The 21,020-nt window shown below is 35.6% G+C and overlaps 2 protein-coding genes across 3 annotated transcripts; one reads left to right on the forward strand and one right to left on the reverse strand.

Annotated features, from left to right (window-relative positions):
- Window positions 1-27: 27 nt before the first annotated feature.
- rhbdd2 (rhomboid domain containing 2) lies at window positions 28-20,740 on the reverse strand. Of its 2 annotated transcripts, none has more exons than XM_081355231.1 (4): window positions 2,983-3,292; window positions 1,675-2,079; window positions 1,391-1,541; window positions 28-647 (listed from the first exon to the last, which is right to left on the reverse strand). In XM_081355231.1, the coding sequence occupies exons 1-4, from the start codon at window positions 3,161-3,163 to the stop codon at window positions 233-235; spliced, it is 1,152 nt and encodes a 383-aa protein (XP_081211357.1). In that variant the 5' UTR covers window positions 3,164-3,292; the 3' UTR covers window positions 28-232. The 2 variants fall into 2 exon arrangements, with proteins under 2 accessions (XP_081211357.1, XP_081211358.1); XM_081355232.1 differs by lacking the exon at window positions 2,983-3,292 and adding an exon at window positions 20,405-20,740 and having other exon boundaries at window positions 34-647.
- On the forward strand, window positions 5,908-20,482 carry LOC308684136 (uncharacterized protein). Its single transcript, XM_081355230.1, has 33 exons — window positions 5,908-6,125; window positions 7,454-7,542; window positions 8,561-9,054; window positions 9,158-9,236; window positions 9,326-9,370; window positions 9,463-9,536; window positions 10,050-10,153; window positions 10,478-10,493; window positions 10,580-10,617; window positions 10,720-10,847; window positions 11,153-11,258; window positions 11,395-11,462; window positions 11,631-11,672; window positions 11,771-11,829; window positions 11,942-11,982; window positions 12,553-12,595; window positions 12,690-12,721; window positions 12,810-12,940; window positions 13,022-13,139; window positions 13,378-13,598; window positions 13,809-14,028; window positions 14,236-14,392; window positions 14,893-15,063; window positions 15,323-15,445; window positions 15,979-16,024; window positions 16,118-16,221; window positions 16,331-16,452; window positions 16,698-16,969; window positions 17,073-17,172; window positions 17,332-17,615; window positions 19,084-19,185; window positions 19,276-19,413; window positions 19,773-20,482. The coding sequence occupies exons 1-33, from the start codon at window positions 6,061-6,063 to the stop codon at window positions 19,880-19,882; spliced, it is 3,942 nt and encodes a 1,313-aa protein (XP_081211356.1). The 5' UTR covers window positions 5,908-6,060; the 3' UTR covers window positions 19,883-20,482.
- Window positions 20,741-21,020: the final 280 nt, after the last annotated feature.

Raw genomic sequence — 21,020 nt, forward strand, 5'->3', positions numbered from 1 at the left:
CTGTAATATAAAAAATGCATATATATATATATATATATATATAAAGGTTTTATTTAATTTAAGGTACACAAAGATAAAAATATTCTGTATTAAAACGGCAACTGTATAAAAAAAAATAACAAGTTAAACATCACCCAGGTATTAAAGATGGAGGCATTCTGGGAACAAGACATGAGGTATCTAAAGAAGAAAACAAACAACAACAAAAAACTGCAGATAAGGCATCAAAACCCTAGGATGAGAATGGCACAGAAGTTCCAGGAGGATTTGTGGGAAATCCAGGCACTCCAGACTCAGACTGCGAGACCTGAGGTGTGAACGGCACTCCTGGCCGAGGTAGTTCACTGAAACACTGCTCTGTTATGTTAAACGGAGGTCTGAACTGATGCTGAGCGTATGGGGACACTGGCATGCACGGGCTGCCGGTGTGATGGCTGTGCCCATGGTGATGCCCATGACTATGACTGTGACCGTGATTGTGACCAGTGCCGGCTCCAGTGAGAGGGGAAGGCAATGTGAACTTCTGTTGAGGGTACATTGAGACGGGCCAGCCATCGAATGTGTTGGGCAGGCTTCCTGTAGCTGGACCATTGACTGCATTTACTGGGGCGTACGCCTGCACTGGGTATGACCCTGGTGGAACGTTTCTGGAATTATAAAATATATAAAAATATTATAAATAAGCACAGTTACCTATGTACCAGGGTATCTGCAGAGTTTTAAAATCAAGACCTTTTCTTAAAACCTGCACAGATAAAATGAATGTTCTGCATGTCCATACAGAATAAACCCATACAATTTCAAAATAATGCATCTCAGATTATTTTACTTAATTAAACAAGCTGTGGCACATTCAACAAGGACATAATATTAAAAAGATACCAATAATAATAATAAAAGGTTTTATGCATAATCTGGTATTTTTCATTTCAAACAAGCCCGAAATACACGGTTTCACTACTTTGAAACAGTTGCTTGTTCCAAAAGATGAGGAAGATAAAACATGCATGTCATAATTCATCAACAATATGCAATCATTTGTTATAAATTAATTGAAGCCTTTAGTGTAGAACATTGAACAGTGGCACATTTTTACTGCGTTTTTACTCTGAAACATGCAGCGCTCTGGATTGAAGTTTAATTATCACATTAGGATGTTTTGTGATTCCGCTTTTTCCGTCCACAAATTTCCGTCTTTTTAAAATGATCATTAAGACCTTTGTTATACCTTTTAAGATATTTAAGACTTTTTAATGACATTATATTTGCTAAAACTGAATTTAAGATTTTTTAAGGACTAGAAGGGACCTACTACAACTTTTAAGACCCATGTCTTGTGTTTATTTTATTCTTTGTTAATTATTATATTTAAGTTTCATTGATCACTCACGTGAAGTCAAGTGGCTTTTTGCGTTCTTCGGCCGATGCAGGGATGAACTGGACACCAGGTATCTGCTTTAGCAAGCGAAAAGGGAACTTCTTATCCAAGACGGAAGCTCTAGATTCTGACATCTCCAACAATGAAAACCATCCCATTCCATCTGAAAGTACTAAGTTAAGGAACAGACTCTACACTGATTTAACTACATCATAGGATTGTCAGCGTTAAAATCCAGGTCTGTATTTTGAAACAAAAAATCGTAAATATTACATGCATCTAAGAATTAAGGATACATAAAATTCCGGTGATGATGGCCAGGACGTTACAAATAAAGGCCGTGTTTGGAAAGAAGAGAGTTATAATTATTAGAATGATCCAGGGTAGAGATGCAGTAGGCACACTGACGCCCATAATATATGCCTTCTTCATGGAGGAACTGATGGTTATCATTCCCAGGACAGAGAGAGCTAATGGGGTGAACCCATTTACTGAGCTCCTACTGGACGGGGAGAACAGCAGGGACTCCAGCAACACATGTAAGAGTCCACTGATGGACGACAGCAGCAGTGACCGGTACAGGAATCTGACAGTTCCAATCCCTCTTTCCAGCCCACTGCAGGGAAATACCATCAGGATGCCACCCAGGAAAAAATCTATCATGTTCTTGTGGTATAGGAAATAGGTGAAGAGTTTGTAGACTGTGAAGAAAGGGGACAAAAATTAAGCAACACAAGGTAGGTTCACAAAAAATAAATAAAAAAGAACGGGGGGGGGGGGGGGGTATTAACATACCTGAGACTTTTGCACAGTACTGAATATATATAATATATATATAAAAAAGCATATACCATCAATTAACAACCTTGTAGCTCTTGTAGCCCTGTCTTTAATGGTTTAGAAGTTATAATTTTATAATTAAAAAAATCTGTTCCCTTATGGAAAATTAACAGGATTTTTACTTCTGGAACCAGAATACTGCATACTAGTAAAACATAATGTTTATTAATAATTGCTTTGTTTGAATAATAATAAACTAAATCTCTTTCAACATTTTAAAAATTGCTGTAAAGGATTTATGCGCACAAGCACTCCCCCATCACTCAGCTAGCCCCACCCCCAAATTCACGCCATTTGTCGAGGTTGCCCGAGACCCAATACAGATTTTCTGATTGGCTAACATACGTGAGAGGGGGCGGGGCATAACTAAATAACTCGTCTTCCTTTGTATATGTGTTTAAATTACCAATAACAAGTTTCAGTCATAGAACATGCTACTTCCTAGTCACGTTTTAGTGGGCAGGCCATTCTCATTCTAGCACTTTTTTTTTTGGACAAAAATCTATCAACAATATTTATGGTCAGTTTCCCTGAAGCAAGACTGTATTTTAAATGTACTAAAAGGGAATTTTGTCAACGTTTAGAAGTACACTAGCATATCCTTGGGACCTGAGGTAGTAGACATGGACGAAAAACCACAAAATTCTCATTTTGAGGTGTTTAAGGTACGCCTGCCAAACATAGCGTGATTAACACATTCGTTATAGACATGAATTGTAAGTAACTTATAGTACTTGGAAGTATAAATGGTAAACAGCTCTTACCATGGCCACTGATGACAGCACTGGACTCCAGACTGAAAAAGTGTTCCGAGAGATCAAAGTAATATGGTATGAAGCTAAAAACACATGACAGCACAATCACAAACACTATCCCACATGTTAACTCTGAATCCGGTGCAAACCCCGCAAACGTCTGCTTCCAGTTTTTTAAAGTGTTATGCATTTTCAGGTCGCAGAATGTGCACAATTTACAATACACTCTTAGAGAATAATTATTTGCGTAGACCGGAGTGGACCCTTTTCGTGTTTTTGCCGTACTCGAACGGCGACTTCCGCGCTAGAGGAAAGGTTCATCAAGGGCATCAAAATGCGCAGCTTTTACGCAGTTTCGTGCCAACTAGTTTTCAGCCTCGTATCTGTGTCGTCTAGAACAGAGCCACTATAATAACTTGAGTAAAATTTCAAAAAGGTAAAATTCTAGATATAAAGGTAATATTAAAGGTATATAATAGAGAATATATAAATAAAATATATGTGCAAAATAAAGAAAAGATACAATTACGCAAGGGTATAATACAGAATGCAGACTTATATGGGGCTGCATGAACGCTTTATCACATTTGTGTGTGTGTGTGTGTGTGTGTGTGTGTGTGCGCGCGCTGCATACAAGCTCAAATTAGGTCAATCAGTGGTAGCCTTATTAATATTGTTTATTTTCACACAGATTAGAAATGTTGCATATTTAGTAAAATAGTATGTACATTACTCATACATACAGTAAATCTGCTGGGTGGGGGACAAATTAATGTGTTGACTAATGCTTCCTGAATTCAATTAAGCTTATTGCTATATTGCTTTCTCTAATATGGACTTCCTGCTACTTAAATCTAATATTGTGGCATGCGTAATGTTCCATTTCGTCACAAATTTGTATCACTGTGTAATAAGCAAGAAGGCAATGTACCATCCTCGGTGGGTCAAATGAGGATTTGGAGTTGACAGGAAGAGGAGACTAACGATAGAGAGAAATTACTGAAAGACTGTTACAAAAGAAATGGATATAAAACAGGTTTAAACCTATACAGATTAAATCTTACTCTCATCATGGAGACAAATTACAGTTTTTTTTATTCGCTTTGGTACTATTTTCACAAGTAAGGTGTACATTTTCAAAACTCTTAGTACAAAAATCCAAACCGATCACACTTGTAACACAGCGAGTCATTCTTTCAAAACCTGATGCAATGCTTTCAGTCAGTTGCACATGTTTTCAGTCCACATAATCATCGTTTCAAACACAAGATTATTGTAATATGTAATGAGAACATTTGGTTTAATCACAGAAACACAACAGTGTGATCTTCTTTCCATTTAGTACTTTTAACAATCAGTTCATCCAACAGCAAACAATGCAAGATACATGTTTCAAATCACCGTTGTTGCTGAATTAATTACAGTAAAACAGGCTATGCCACATTAGAAAATACACGTGCATAACCTGACTTATGTAATTTTATCCATGTTTGTAATAGTATCTATCCAGTGTGTTATCAAAAGGTGTGATGAAGCACAGCCATGATGTTCTGTGCTAGAACAGAGTTTGCTGGCAATGAATACAGTAAATGAGTTTGACTATTTGACTGAATATACTGTAGTGGACCTTTACAGATGAAGGGTGAGTAACAGTAATCTAACTACCATATCTCTACCATGTTTACAGTATCACATGGCATACATACTGTAATGTAAAATGCTGTATTTGATGCCATCTGTCTCCCTTCTACTGATGCTTCTCTGATCGATCTAATGTTTTACAGTCATTGACTGTTTCCTCTCCCTTATACTCTATTCTGCTTTACAGTATTTGCACAAATGGCAAATTTCTCTGTATCTTTCTCTCTCTCACAGACACACACACACATGCGTGTTCACACACTTTGAACATGATGGAGGTTATTATCTATAAATCACTTATGTAAAAATAATTCATTACATTTGGTTTTCCATATCAGAAATTGCAAACAAGTTCTATAGAAACTGTATATAGAATCAATATCTATTGAAATCTATAGGTGTACCAAATGATTCATTGATTAACCATTAAGATCAGTTGGATTAAATAATAGACAAATGTAATAAACTGAACAAGAAGAGATGCAAATCAAAAGTTTGGTAGTAAGAGCTTTATGAAAGGCAGTTACTGTGAATGAAACATGTATGTAGATGAAACACTTATTTTGTGTTGTGAAAAGGATACTTTGTGATTTTGTGTATTGTGCTAACACAATTGAAAACATAATGAAATGTTTGAAAAAAGTGCACTTTTGATGATCTGTTGTGATATTAGCACTAAGAGTTTGGAAAATGTACACCTAACTTGTGAAAATAGTACCAAAGCGAATAAAAAAAACTGTAACAAGTAAACAGCTGAAAACAAAGCATGAGAAAGGTGTGGCCAGATGCAAACCCCACCTACTCCGTTTGATAAGACAGTTTTACAAAGTCATAACTATGATGCAAGTGTGGGTGAAACCACTTACACTGACTGACATAAAACCCAAAGCGGTTATTCCACTGAAATAAAAGCTCTGCCTGTTAAAAGCAGCCATACCTGTTAGTCAATGGAGCTGATTTACAACAGATACATGAAATCACAGTATCGCAAAAAGATAACCATTTAAAAATATATACTTTTTTTTTTTTTTTACATTCTAAATATGCATTAAATAAATGCATATATACTGAAAAATAGGATAATTATTATTATTATAATAATTTAATAATTATAATAATTTATATATATGTATTTAATATATATATATATATTTATTAAATATAATTTTAAGTATTTAAAGGGAAGTTAAGGGCAAGTTAAGTATTTAAGGGGAAGTAGCCTACAGGGTGTGTGTTGAAATTTTGGTTCAGATGGGTGGTGCACATAACTTAGTGTTCACTGATACACTTCACAAGACAGCCAAACCTGACCGTGTGTTTAGTTACTAAGAGACTTTTGTCTGTTTTGGATTTTTCTGAAGTTTGGAAGGACACATTCTAGCAGGGCTGATTCCAGATATTCTGTGGGAAAACAGAGAAACCTTTCTGTGTGAGTGAAGAATATCCATGGTTTGGTGCGTCTGTGGAGATCATGTGAAGCACAGCAGTCTTTCTACACAACTGTCCTCAAGGTATGTGATGAATAAATGAATTTATTATAATTGTGAATGAATTAATGAAATATGTTGTCTTCATTTTATGATTAAAATGTAGTCGTGCTGAAAAAAAAGAGCTTCTGACTGTATGTTGATTTGGTTAATTAAAGGTGTCGGTAGTAAATTTGTGATTTTGTTATTAGCTATAAATAAATTGTGTATTGTTGTATATTGTATAGCATTGTTGATATGAAGTTAGATTAAGTAGTTTCATAATCAAAAGAATCCATATTAAAAAACAACAGCATAACATTAATTTATATGTAACGACAGAGTAGAACTGCTGATACTTGATCTAGAAATCAAAATACTGTCAAATAGCTTATATGCTATTTTTTGAAAGAAATTAATACTTTTATTTAGTAAGGAGGACAAATTAAATGCATCATAAGTAAAGACATTTATAATGTTACAAAATATTTCTATTTCAAATAAAAAGCTGTTCTTTTGAACATTCTAATGATCTATTTAAGATTCTTACAAAAAAGTATCATGGTTTTCCACAAAACTATTTAGCAACACAACTGTATTCAATATTGAAGGAACTGTAGGGTGATGGGAATGGCAAACCCTCACTCCACCTGAACCATTCCCATCACCCTACAGTTCCTTCAATATTGATGATAATAATAATAAAAAAAAAAGTTGTTCTTGAGCAGCAAATCAGCATATTAGAATGATTTCTGAAGGATCATGTAACACGAAAGAGTGGAGTAATGATGCGGAAAATTCAGCTTTAACATCACAGAAATGTTTTTAAATATTTGTAGTAATATTTCACAATATTACTGTTTTACTGTATTTCTGGCCAAATAAAAGCAGCCTTGGTGAGTGTTGTGCAAGTGAATGCACATTTGAAAATATAAAGACGTGTAATGCATTTTATTTCCTTTAAGAATGATATACTTTCAAATTATGAATTAAAAAATAGTTAGCATTATTTAGATCCTATTATAGTGAGATTTTAAACAAAAGTTATTCATTTAGCTATTCATCAATATTCATCGATTATTTCCTCCCAATGCCTAATCACTGATAACATTCACTTTTCTTTACTGTACATTAGATCTGGTCAGTTGTATTTAACTGCACTCCCACTATTGATTTAACTTTGAAAGCTCTTGACAAACTGAAAAGGTTAAGCAAATGATTCTGTTGGTTTAGCCTTATGGATTTACAAAATAAACATAAAATTGAAAGTGGGACATTCCCTACAGCTATATTTCGGAAATTTTATTACTAGTTTCTTTTGAGTAATTTCTTTGCATCTGATGCCAAGTGAGCTTTCTTTCTGTGTATTTCAGAGAGATGGCGAGCAAACGATTGAGTAGATGGAGTCGTCTGGATTATGTGTTCTTCCTGGTCCTGGTCCTGCTCCTGCTGTGCCATCCAGGTAAAGTCTGGTGCTTGTGTAAGACACACCTGTGATCAATATACAGCTCTACTTATTTTCAGGGATTGTCCTCCTGTTTGCTCACCAATATGCCACAATACTGCCCCGCATTTGAGTCTATAGAACAAAGGTAGACGATGAAAGTAAAACGTCTATTTGCACAATGTGGTAACAATGGCTTGTGTGACTTCTAATGGAGATCCAGAGGTCTTATCCTGTATTCTGTATTCAGTCCAAAATACTGCTAGTGAAAATACTTGTCTCATTTTGAAGACATGTATTATTAGTCATATTATTAGTGTTTATGCAAAACCTGATGATCATGTGATCCTGCGTGTTATTGTGTCTCAGTGGAAGAAACATGACAAAATTTGTTCACATGATCACAAATCTGGTTATCTGATTAGTGATCTAGAAATACTACATAATTGTAAATCTTTCTTATTCATTGTACATCATAATGTTTTTAGTTGCAGATTTGTTTTTAAATCCTAACATTTTATTTCCAGGTTTGAATCCTCTCTTTTTTTTACCCCACTGTATATTAACATATTTCCCACAGTCAATGTATTTAGGCCGTATATACTGTATAAGCAGCAGTTTGTTCAGACGACGTGTGTATTTGTCTGCGTGTCTCTACTAGTATTAAGAGAAACATCTCAGATATATTGTTCTCTGTTCCTGTAATGGGAGTGTATCTGAGTCACTTAAAATATGTGCCGTGATCGCTTTTAAACACAATAGCTTGACTGAACCAAACATACAAATACAACTCAGTCAACCTGCTGGACATGTTTTAGTCTATCAGAAAACAAAAGCCAATTTCAACGTATACTTATGAATCAGCTAAATGAGCAGACAATAAGAAAGAGATATAGACAGATAAAGAGTAGCCCTTCATTAAAAAAAATCTATCTATCTATATATCAAGTTAAATTAGGATATTTTAACATGATGCATGTTATAACGATACATTTAATGTGATTTAATCTTTTCTGTATTTTTTTTCCCCCTACAGTAACGTCAAACACAACTGCCACAACAACTGGACCTTCAGTCGTCTCAACATTTGCAGGAACTTTAGCCATAAATTTGACAACAGCGACTGGAGGAACCACAGATAACTTTACAACCGAAAGTCCTAGTTACTCATCGACAGTGCCATTGACAACAAGCTCTCTTACCGTGCTAAATACAACAACAATGACGGAAACCTCAACCACATCTTCTAACATAAGCACAACAATCCCAGCAATGACAGTTACGCCGGATTTACACAGCACTGATAATCTAACGACGGAAAACACACCATACACATCTACTGAAAACACAACCTTTTCTGAATCAACCACAATCTCCACATCTACTGAAAACACAACTTTTTCTGAATCAACCACAATCTCCACATCTACTGAAAACACAACCTTTTTTGAATCAACCACAATCTCCACATCACCTGAAAACACAACTTTTTTGGAAACAACCACAAACTCCACAACATTCACAGCAACAGTAAGTACTACTATACCATTATTAGCACAAACGCTCCATTTCCATCCTACTATATGTTATCAGGCACCATATTAATAGACTCATTGCCAATATCATCTTCAAGCCCGAACCATCATCCTCTGCCTACACAAATGATACAACACCGCTGATGACAACCATTAACCAAACATTTACCACGACCGGTAAGACATAATGTAAAAGATTTACCTTTGTGTGCACTTTCTATCTTATTTTACCCCCCTTTATCTAATATTAAGTTATTCTTGTTTAGTTGCAGCACCCGCACCATGTGACTTTTCTAAAAGCTGTGATGGTGGTAAATATTACAATTTCAACAAACATAATGGGACATTTTCCTGTTAAATGGAAGGAATACAATGCATAACTGACTCTTTTGGTCTTTGTTAGTATTTTACTACTGGATTACTACATCTGTAGAGATAAAGGGAACACCCCAAAGTGAACAAAATGTCACAACACACGTAAGTTCAGGAATGATACTGACTCAGTTATTTTATTTTTATTATTTTGGCCTGGTTTCACAAACAGGGCTTAGATTAAGCCACGATTAGGCCTTAGTTCAATTAGGATATTTAAGTAGCTTTTATAAACATGCCTTAGAAAAAAAAATATGGTGTGCTTTTTGAGACAAAACAATGGCAGTGACATATTTTTGGCCTGTGTTTGGACTATTAGACGCCTTTTAAACGCAAAATTGCTTGCTGGGCTTAAGCCTTGTCTGTGAAACCGGGGGGGCTATTTGCTATATCGTTGATATTTATTACAACTGTTAATAATATTGAAAACATTAAAATGTACAATTTTACAATAACTATATATTGCGTTTTTCAAATTTTATTTAATTTAATACAGTTAATAATTAGATAACGGTTAACGGAATAGATAAAGCAATTATGGTGTCTATAAGAAAATATGTAAATGCTTTACAGTTTTCTGTCATTCTTTGAAAAGCAGTAATTTAATGTGTTTTTCAGCTTAAGGAGCTTTTCAGACCCAAACTAGAGGCATGTGCTCCTGGTTCTGATTCAGTATCACGTCGCAGCTTGAGCGACACAAATTCAACAACTACCAGCATAAGGTACAGCACACTGTAGTGACCTTATAAACCTAAATGTTCTCACTCAAGGATATGTTAGTACCTTCAAACTGAATGCTTATTTAATTTGTTTACTTTCTTTAACTTAAAAAAACCCGATGTATTTTATCATCATGTATTAATGGCTGTCACAAAGTTAATTCCTTCATTTAACTGGGGATGTTTAAAGAGCTTTCGGTTGCCATTTTTGTCCCTGACTTCAATTCACACAAGGACAGAGATGATGAATCAACTGTCTGCAGGGTTTCCTGTGCTTTGAAAAGTTGTATAACAATATAACAATTTCTCCTTTTGTCTGTTCTGCAGTTTCAGCATGTTTCAAGTAAGTGCTGAATCAGTTACCTTCCTATTTCATCAGATTTCATATGATATGAATGCACAACATTTACTTTTATTTTTCAATATTAGGCCATGGGGCTCACATGTGATCAAAAAAATATTACAAAGTCAGTACCAAATGCTTCTCTCCTCCATTTTAAACATATTCAAGCAATAGATGAAATGATTTTAAGCTGTGAGCTTTTCATCATCCTGGTGTTTTCTGACAGGATTGCACAATGCTATATTCTTCTGAAGCTGAGTGTTCCTGCTGATGTTTGCTGCCTTAGAAATACGGTAGAGACGGAGATTAACTCGAACATCAATGTCAGTGTGGTGGGACAAATAGAAAGAGTGGGTTAGTAAAATCCTCCTAATTCTTGTCTTTTAATAATACTAATACTAATAATTTTGGTTATTATATGTCAACATTTTTGCTTATTATATTGTTTTTATATAGAATAAAAGTGCTATGTTGTTCCATCTGTTCCATCATACCAGATATGATTATTTTAGTAGAGAAATGGAAAAAGTGTTTCGATTTAAAAAGGTTGTGCACTATTATACTGCTTTGTACTAAAATACAAAAAAATTGTACTGTTTTAATATCACATAATCTAAAAGATGTGAATATTTGAGTGAGATGGATATGTTTTTGGGCAGGTGTGTGTGCAAATGACATTACACAGATCTCAGCTGGACAATACGACAAATGCAATCAATCATTCACACTTGATGAATGTAGAGCGGCACCACAGAACATCTCATGGTAAGTTTACAATCAAACTGGAAAGGATGGTATCTGTATCCTGCTTATTCCTATTTGAGTAGGGTACAACATATATTTTTTACATGCTTAGTTTTCTTTATATCCTGTCTCATTTTTATTGTACTTATTTTCGTAGTGGAAACAGTACAAATGTGATTTTTCCGTTGGATACTGGTGCTTCCGAAGTCTGTTCTACTATTCCACGTAAGGCTTCCTTTATCCTCTCTCATAAACCTCCTATGTAGATACATCAGAAATGTGACATTTAAAGATCTTTGCTTCTGATTATTTATGTTCATGGACAATTAGACATTTATGATCGGTCGTGTGTCATGATTTATTTATTACGTTTTCTTTTGTTTTTCCATAAAGCAACGCCAACGTGTTATTGTTCTTCATACTGCAAAAGCTCAGGTAAGACAAGTTTATCATGTAAAGAGTCTGTAGTATAAAGTAGTAGAATGTAAATATTAAGGTCAAAGATTATACTTACACTTCTTCCTCTATTTTAGATTTTTACTATTACTCTAGCATTTCTTTGATTAATACAACGGACAACCCTGAAAGCCTAGTAAGTAACACGTAGTGTTAAATTCAGATGTCTAAATTTGAATTAATTAGTTACATAATGATTTGTCATAGTACTATTGATCCATATATTTCTTTTTGTTATTTGTCAACAGATTTCACATTTTTTGAAAAACTCAACATGCGAAACCAAGTCGTAAGTTAGACAAATCTTACTGTATCTTTTTCCTTTCAAAAGTCTACATTTATTTTCCAGATACATTCGTTTTACCATTGTGTGTGTGTTCCCTGAATATTGAATATAGTACTTTAAAGGTGCATTAAGCAACTTTTCATGTTAAAAATACCCGTTTTCTAACCCATACATGCTTAAACAATTGCCTGATAGGCTGAATGAGCCCTTCTCTGATCACTGAGATTGTCTCTATAATCCTGTAAAGTAAAATAAATAAGAGGGATTCGGGCCGGAATTTTAGACTGGGCGTGACGTCATGCGCATTCACGGCACGCTCACATAGCTATGTCTGGCAGGTTTGTGTATTCGCCGGCATTCTCCGTAGAAGATGGATTGTAAGAGACCTGCTTATAGTTCATTTCAAACACCAACGCAAACCCCACGTAAGATAAAAAAAAGAAAACTTTTGTCCGTGAGCGTGCACACCTCTGGTTGCAGTTTCGCTTGCCGCCAGAGGGGGCATAGTTCTGCAAAAACTCAGAGACTTGCTTAATGCACCTTTAACACTCCTCTTTCTCTTCTCCATTTTAGAAATGTTTGCAATATTTCACAAACTTTCATAAGTCACCTTCAGGTAAGATATCTTCATATCAATAATAAAAGTAAGATGTTTTTCAGTCTTAAAATGGTTCAGATCTCCTAACTATTTGCAATTTTGATTCCTGTAGGACTCAAACGTGATTTGCAATTTCACGATTGGGTATGTTGAGTCTCTTTGCAGCATTATGTTCTATTAAAGTTTGTTTTCAAGTTGCTGGGTGGTTCATGTACTGCTCCTTTTTTTCCAGTGAGAACATTTGTAAAATTATAGTTAAACTAGATACAGCCATGGACTTGTGTGATATTCGCACGGCTCTAAAGGCCCTCTTAGAACCACATAACGACGCGTTGATCTTTGGCGGAGTTGTGAGCAGAGTGGGTAAGTGTCTTCTGCAAACATAGTTATATATCTAAAGTATATCTGAATATATCTGATGATGTGGTTATGTTGATTTTTCAGCAATCTGCTCTCATAATTCTACGAATCCTTTACAACAATCTCTCAGCTGGCAGCCATCTTTAAGTGCAAATTTCAGTTCTGAAGTCTTCTGCATTGAGTCAAACTTTACCGGATACTGGTTAGTAGAACTACCTCAATGCTTGTCTTTGTATATAATGTGTCATATATGTAGGTATATTTATAAATGATATTTGTTTTATACATATAATATACAGTATTAATATACAAATAATATACAGTACATCCTAAACACATATATATATGTGTAAATGTTTACAATGTGCACAATTTAAAATGATTAAAAACATGCAGTTAATGTTTTTAACAATGCTTTTTATTTATTATTCGTTGTACAGCTCAGAGGGCAGTACAGTCATTCCCCTAAATGACAGCTGTAATTCATCTGCAACCCTATTCCAAAACACCACAACTCCTCCATCTTTTACAAGTACGCTCTCAAATACAACATCCATCAACGCTACAGTCACACCGATGCCAACTTCACTCTCAAACATAACATCCATCAACGCTACAGTCACACCGGTGCCAACTTCACCTGCTAATGTAACAACCTCAGGTAATGTAGGATATGTACTGTATGTGTGCATTTATTTATACACAGACTAATTTCATGAAGAAATGATAATTGTCATATTATTGTAATGACAAATAATCAAATCAAATGTTACAGTAATGACAAAACTGACAGGTCTTTAGAGATTCACCTTGTTACTGTCATAAATCGGCAGATTTTTTTTCTCTTTGTCTCCCTTTCCTCTTGGTTTAGGATCCTCGAACACATCAGGGACAATAGATGTTGATGGACTGTTGAATTTGAGTGCAAATGCTTCATCTTTAAACGCCACTCAGGTGAATCAGCTCTTATCACAGCTAGAGTCACTTTTGTCTGGACCCAATGTCAGCCTGGCTTTGGCAAACACTTCCGTCAATATTGTCAACAACCTCCTTGATGTTCCTGTAGATGTAATCACTCCTTTCTCAAAGAGGTGAGATGCCCTCTACAAAAAGATCTGTGTCATGTGCAAGAACGCCCTATTTATTCTGATATAACAATAAAAGTATTGAGTGTCTTATAATGGCAACCAAGAAAGTATATTTACCTAAACTATTCACTTTTGGTTTAGCTGTACATAGAATACACTATTAAATATAGTCTGATTGACACTCAAGCTGTTTGCCTCTGGTTTTTATAGGGCCATTGGGATTGTGGACACAGTGGGTCTTAAACTGGTTGTATCCGGGACGAGTCAGTCAGTACTTTCACAATCACTGGCTCTGGCAGTGAAGAAAGTTGACGGGGCCAACTTTCAGGAGACGTCCTTCTCCTTATTGGAGTCATCTAACCTGCAGGTAACATCTCCTTCATTAATTCTGATTCATCTTACAGACTTTAGATAATGGATATGTTGCTGTCATTTTTATTTATATGTGGGATGGCCCCATACTAATTCTGGTTTGATTTGCTTTAAATAAAATTCTATATATATTTCTGACTTTATATTACGCAATTCTGAGAAACAAAGTCAGAATTTAGAGATGTAAACTCTAAGCAATTGTGAGATAAAAAGTCATAATTATCTTTTAAAATGTTTTATTCTGTAGTGGAAACAAGCTTCCATAACTATTTACTATTAAATTAAATTAAATTTGACCAGATTCTGACTTTACCAGATTAACTGGTTTTATTACAGGCACTTTTGACAATAATCACTTTCGTATCACTTTCTATATCATGGCCGTATATACAACACTACACAAATGAAGTGACAATAAATGTTGATGAAGAAAATGTTTAGTTTTTTTATGAGTCCAAAGTACATGATTTGGTTATGCTATGTTTGGCATTACAGATTCGAAGTAACCCTGGCTTGGAGACTGAAGACATTGTGTTTAGGGCTGGGTCCACTGCTCTGGGTTCAGTCACCCTCCCAGCATCCCTCACGCAGAACCTCACTGCAGACCAGCAGCAGCTCGTATCCAGAGTCCAGTTCAACTTCTTCCAGAAGAGCACCTTCTTCCAGGTCTGGGCGCATCTCCTGATACTGAACAATGCTTTTGATTCAAATGAGTTTGCTTACTATTAAAATGACTGCCTCATATTTGAAATAGCTGAATGGTGTGGTGTGAACTGATAATATCGATACTCTAGGCGTTATCTTGCTAGCACATTTCAGATCAAAATCTGCTTGTATTGCTGTAGTTATTGTGCTCCATAGGAAGCTTAAGTTTAATTCAGCTGAATCAATATCTGAACTCTTTTTGTATTTCTCTCAAATACAGGACAAATCGCTGGGAGGACGTGAACTAAACAGCGGGATATTGGGTAGCAGTGTGGCTAACCTGAGCATCTCTAATCTACAGAAGGAAGTGCTTATAACCCTGCGAAACACAAAGCCCATTCCGGTAAAAATAAATAACATTAATATCACTCAGAATTATTGAAACAATGATTTAACAAACACAACAGCTGCGTCCCAATTTAGAGGCTGCATCCTTCCAAGGATGTATTTGTTGTGGCCTACTTTGAATCTATCCCAAGATTCACTGCACGCCAGATTACACAAAATTATATAAAATGTCGGATTACATTTTTAAATGTAAGAAAATCTAACAATATAAATGTTTAAAAAACCCACTTTAAATCTGTTAAAATGTTGACATGTGATTTAATAGAAAGTTTATACTTTACATAAATGGTGAACATATTTAGCCAGGTTGTGAACCCTTTTTTTCATTTCAGACAGTTGAATATAACTTTTTTAACGACAACTGTCAAAGTTGCTAGGTGACGAACAGTCCTCCAAAGGCTAGACCGCCCACATTTAAGGCGTGGCCTTTGAAGTCACCGTCCTTCGAAGGACGCAGCCTCTGAATTGGGATTTATACTTCAATACAATGTTGTTTTCTTGTCTTACTCTCTTTTTCTTCCTCCACAGATCGACTATAAAGCTTCCTGTGTATTCTGGGACTTTACCTTTAATGGTAAAAGTTGTGTTTTAATGTTCTCTTCGTTATGAGTCTGATTTTTAATTTAGTTTGATTTGCGTGTTTTAAACATTGGTGACCCGTTTGCAGGTAGCTCGGGCGGCTGGAATCCTTCTGGGTGCCGTGTGCTTAATTCTTCTGCTGAAGAAACGCAGTGCGCCTGCAATCACCTTACCAGCTTCGGTATTCTGCTAGTGAGTTAACGGCACAAAGAATTTGCATCCCTTGACGTATCCTTGTTTAACATGACGTTTAGATTCTTTGGGATGCCATAATTGTGTTTGGTTAAATCTTGCCTGACAGGACATTTCCAGGACTCCTGTCCCTTCAGAGCATATCATCATCCTGACATACATTACATACATTGGCTGTGGCATCTCGGCTATTTTCCTGTCTATCACCCTGCTCACTTATCTGGCCTTTGGGTAAGGATCCTTTTGACCAATAGAGTCACCATTTAACATTCAACCATCCACCATTTAACTAAGCTTGTGTAATATTGTAGTCTCACCAAGTCTGCTTTTATTTGATTTTCAGAATTCTATGATGAATAGAACAGCATTTTTCACTTTTTAATGCATGCTTGCTGAATTATTCATTTCGACTCCAAACTTATGAATGGTAGTGTATGTTTAAAATATAACATCTTTTTTTTTGTATCTCTCTACAGTAAACTGCGCAAAGACATCCCATCTAAGATCCTTATCCAGCTGTGTTTGGCCTTGCTGTTGCTCAACCTGGTGTTCCTATTGGACGGTTGGTTAGCTCTGTATCCAGATGCTGTGGGTCTTTGCATCTCCACTGCTTTTTTCCTGCACTATTTCCTCCTGGCGTCTTTTACCTGGATGGCACTGGAGGCCTTCCACATGTACCTGGCCCTCGTGAAGGTGTTTAACACCTACATCACCCGCTTTATGGTGAAGATGGGATTTGCTGGATGGGGTGCGTGACTGATCTGTTACTTACATTTAATCTGCACAAGTTTTGAAGGCTGCTTTGTTCAAATTGTTTAGTCATATGACATCATCATTTTTTTTCTTTAAAGGCATTCCTCTCATCATAGTCATAATCGTCATAGCCATTGACAAAGACAACTATGGCATTGTGACATATGGAAAGTATACAGATGGAACAACAGATGATTTGTGAGTAACAATTCCTATATTTCTTAGGACTAAGTTGATATATATACACACACACATATTTATTTTAGTGTTAAATTAAAAGTCCCTCTTCCAGACTAATAAAGGAAATCTTACAGTTTTCTGTCACACTGTTATTATAAAATGTGTTTTTTCCTACAGTTGCTGGATAAAAAACGACATTGCCTTCTACGTTGCTGTGGTGGCGTACTACTGTCTCGTCTTCCTGCTGAACTTCACCATGTTTATCGTGGTGATGATCCAGCTGTGCCGCATTAAGAAGCAGAACCCTCACAACGTGCAGATTCGCAGCGGCTGGCAGGAGGTGCGCAGTGTTGCCGGACTCACCGTGCTTCTGGGCCTCACCTGGGGCTTCGCTTTCTTCGCCTGGGGTCCTGTTCACCTGGCCTTCATGTACCTGTTTGCTATTTTTAACACTTTACAAGGTTGGTCTCAATTTGCACAGATGCTCTACCATTGAACACTAAATGTACTACAACTAATATTATTGTGCACTATTCATCAGAAAGTTATTATAAAGAAAAGTAAAAAAGTGTGTTTTCAAAAACTTGTAGCAAAATATATTAACTTCATCCACTTCTGAAATGACTTTTCAGCCAGTGGCTTTCAACGTGGGGCTTGAGGACCGCAAGAGGTGTCATTAGAAAATTTGAGGGAAAAATCATTGTTTTACAAATGATGTTCTTTAGGAATGTAAAAGATAACCGCAAACCTGCTGTGGTATAACAGTTATATTGTGAAACCACAATACAAATGCATTTTATTCGAATTGAAAATGCTTCTTTTTAGGTTTATACATCAAACATTAATAGTGGACATAAAAATATACACTTAATATAAATTAATATAAATCAATATAAATCAAGATTTTTTATTTAATTGAATACAGTTTTACTTCATTAATTAAATTCACATTTTAGCTTTAGTGTAGTAGCTTTAAAGCAACACATTTGTGGGTCATACTACACTACCGGTCAAATATTTGGGATTTTTAATGTTTCTGATGATCTCATGCTCTTATTTTTACAAATTAATCTAACTGTTTTCTATTTTAATATAGTTTAAAAAGAAATGTATTCCTGTGAATTACATTTCCAGCAGGCATTACTTCAGTCACATGATCCTTCAGAAATCAGTCTAATATGCTGATTTTGTGCTTAAAGGGATAGTTCACCCAAAAATGAAAACATCCTCATGTCGTTTCAAACCTGTAAGGCTTTCTTTCATCTTTGAAACACAAAAGAATATATTTGAATGAAATCTGAGAGCTTTCTGTCCTCTATTGACAGTCCACGCAACTACCCCTTTTACGCTTCGTAAAGTTCATGAAGAGATTGTAAAACTAAGCGTGGTAGTTGCGTAGCTGTCAATAGGGACAGAAATCTCTCAGATTTCATTAAAATAGTGTTTAGAAGATGGGTGAGAGTAATTGATGACAATTATTTCATTTTTAGGTGAGGTAACCTTTTGAGTAACATTTAAAAAATTACAATGTTTAATGTTAATAATGTATAACGTTGCTGTCACCTTTGATCAATTTCCTTCCTGAATAAAAGTATTAAATTATTTTAAAACAAATCTTAATGACCCCAAACTTTTGAACGGAAGTGTATCGATCGATCAATCAATCAATCAATCAATCAATCAGTCAGTCAGTCAGTCAGTCAGTCAGTCAGTCAGTCATCTTAATCCAGACTAGTGAACAGTAGCCTAATAATTTTTTAACACTGTCCACTTTGTCAGGGTTGTTGTCTTCAGTTGCTACTTTAATCAGATAACACAACTCACAGTGTCAAAGTTTCTTGGAATCCATCATATTATCAGGTGACATGTCGGTTTATTTTTAGCATTCTGATGGTGTGTTGACACTAGAATGCACCCTTCCCTTTGTAGGATTATTCATCTTCATATTCCATTGTGCAATGAAAGAGAACGTCAGACGACAATGGAGGACATACCTGTGTTGTGGCAGACTGAGATTGTCAGAAAACTCAGGTACGAGGCCTTTGTTAGTTCATGCGCGTGTCTGACTTACTGTTAAGTGACGCATTTATCTAATTGACACCCTTTTCTCTTACGCAACAGAATGGAGTCGCACAGCAACTCAGAAGATAAACAAAGCCTCTAAGGAAAAGACTTCATTCAACTCATCGAATTCGAACAATTCTAGATTATCTTTCCTGAACCATGACAGTTTGACATCTGATGTGCCTATGGGCATCGGTGAGTATTACCTGCTAGACGGGCTGTGTTAATAATCAGTGTGAATAATCTTTCTGCATACGATACGTTTATTACCTGAAATTCCTGTTTGAAACAGCAGGTGATGCTATCTGATCTTTAAATGGTAGCACAACTTCTTCCTGTTTTAGTCTTTCTGTTTTCAGCTTGATTTCATTTTTTGAATAGAGCCTAATATTAACTATGTCAACCATATATTATACATTTAAACGTTTAGTTCAATAGTAAATCTAAATATTGAGATATTTGAATAATCGATATTTATACATTAGCCAAATTAGATTGAATAGGTTTTATTGTGAAGGAAGTGCAAAATTGTAGCTTTTTGTCTGTAATTGCAGGCAACCCGATGGACGACAGGATAATCACTGCAGCAGAAGATCCAGTCTCAGGTTCTGACGTGGTATTGAATGAGATCAATGACCAGTACCGGGGTCAAAGGTCATACTGAATAATCTGACCACATTCGGTATGAGTGTGTGCATGCATGTCTAATGGTCAGAAACTGTATTTCAATTATGTTTACTTAAAAGTATTGCGTGTTGTAGGCTATATACAACAGAAATGATATTTATAACCTCAAATTAAGCACTTTAATCAATGCAATTATTTAATGAAGCTACTACCACAACATAAAACCTTTTAATCCAACATATCCGTTGATCTAGGGTAAGTAGTTAGAATTGGCTAATTGTCTATGAAATTAAAAAAATCCCTTATATTGTTATGGTTCAATTACATTATTTTATGTATCTTTGAGTCTGCAAATTTCAATTCATGTACCGGTATGTTCATTTTTGTATTTTCATAGCTTTTCAAAATTAACTTTACACTTGTGAGTATAACAAAAGATATACCAGTTGTGTAGTGCTTGGCTGATGTAAGATTTTTAAGAAATCCATAGTGTTACTAAATATTTCTATTTAAAGGGTTAGTTCACCCAAAAATAAAAATTATGTCATTAATGACTCACCCTCATGTCGTTTCAAGCCCGCAAGACCTCCGTTCATCTTCGGAACACAGTTTAAGATATTTTAGATTTAGTCCGAGAGCTTTCTGTTCCTCCATTAAAGTCAATGGACGTGTCACTGTTCACGTCCAGAAAGGCAATACAGACATCATCAAAGTAGTCCATGTGACATCAGTGGCTCAATCTTAAGTTTACCAAGCGTCGAGAATACTTTTTGTGCGCAAAAACAAACAAAAATAACGACTTTATTCCACTATTCATTTCCTTCTCTCTGGGCCTCGTAGTGTTTTTGCGCAGCGTGTCTGTGTTGCACGTCACCACGTAGGCTCACTATTGGCCGACGCTGGTCATGTGTGATGCGTGATGACGTGCAACACTGCGCAAAAACTCTACGAGGCCCAGAGAGAAGGAAATGAATAGTGGAATAAAGTCGTTATTTTTGTTTGTTTTTGCGCACAAAAAGTATTCTCGACGCTTGATAAATTTAAGATTGAGCCACTGATGTCACATGGACTACTTTGATGATGTCTGTATTGCCTTTCTGGACGTGAACAGTGACACGTCCATTGACTTTAATGGAGGAACAGAAAGCTCTCGGACTAAATCTAAAATATCTTAA

The sequence above is a fragment of the Scardinius erythrophthalmus genome, assembly GCF_964197995.2.
Source record: "Scardinius erythrophthalmus genome assembly, chromosome: 23".
In the NCBI taxonomy this organism is placed as follows: domain Eukaryota; kingdom Metazoa; phylum Chordata; class Actinopteri; order Cypriniformes; family Leuciscidae; genus Scardinius; species Scardinius erythrophthalmus.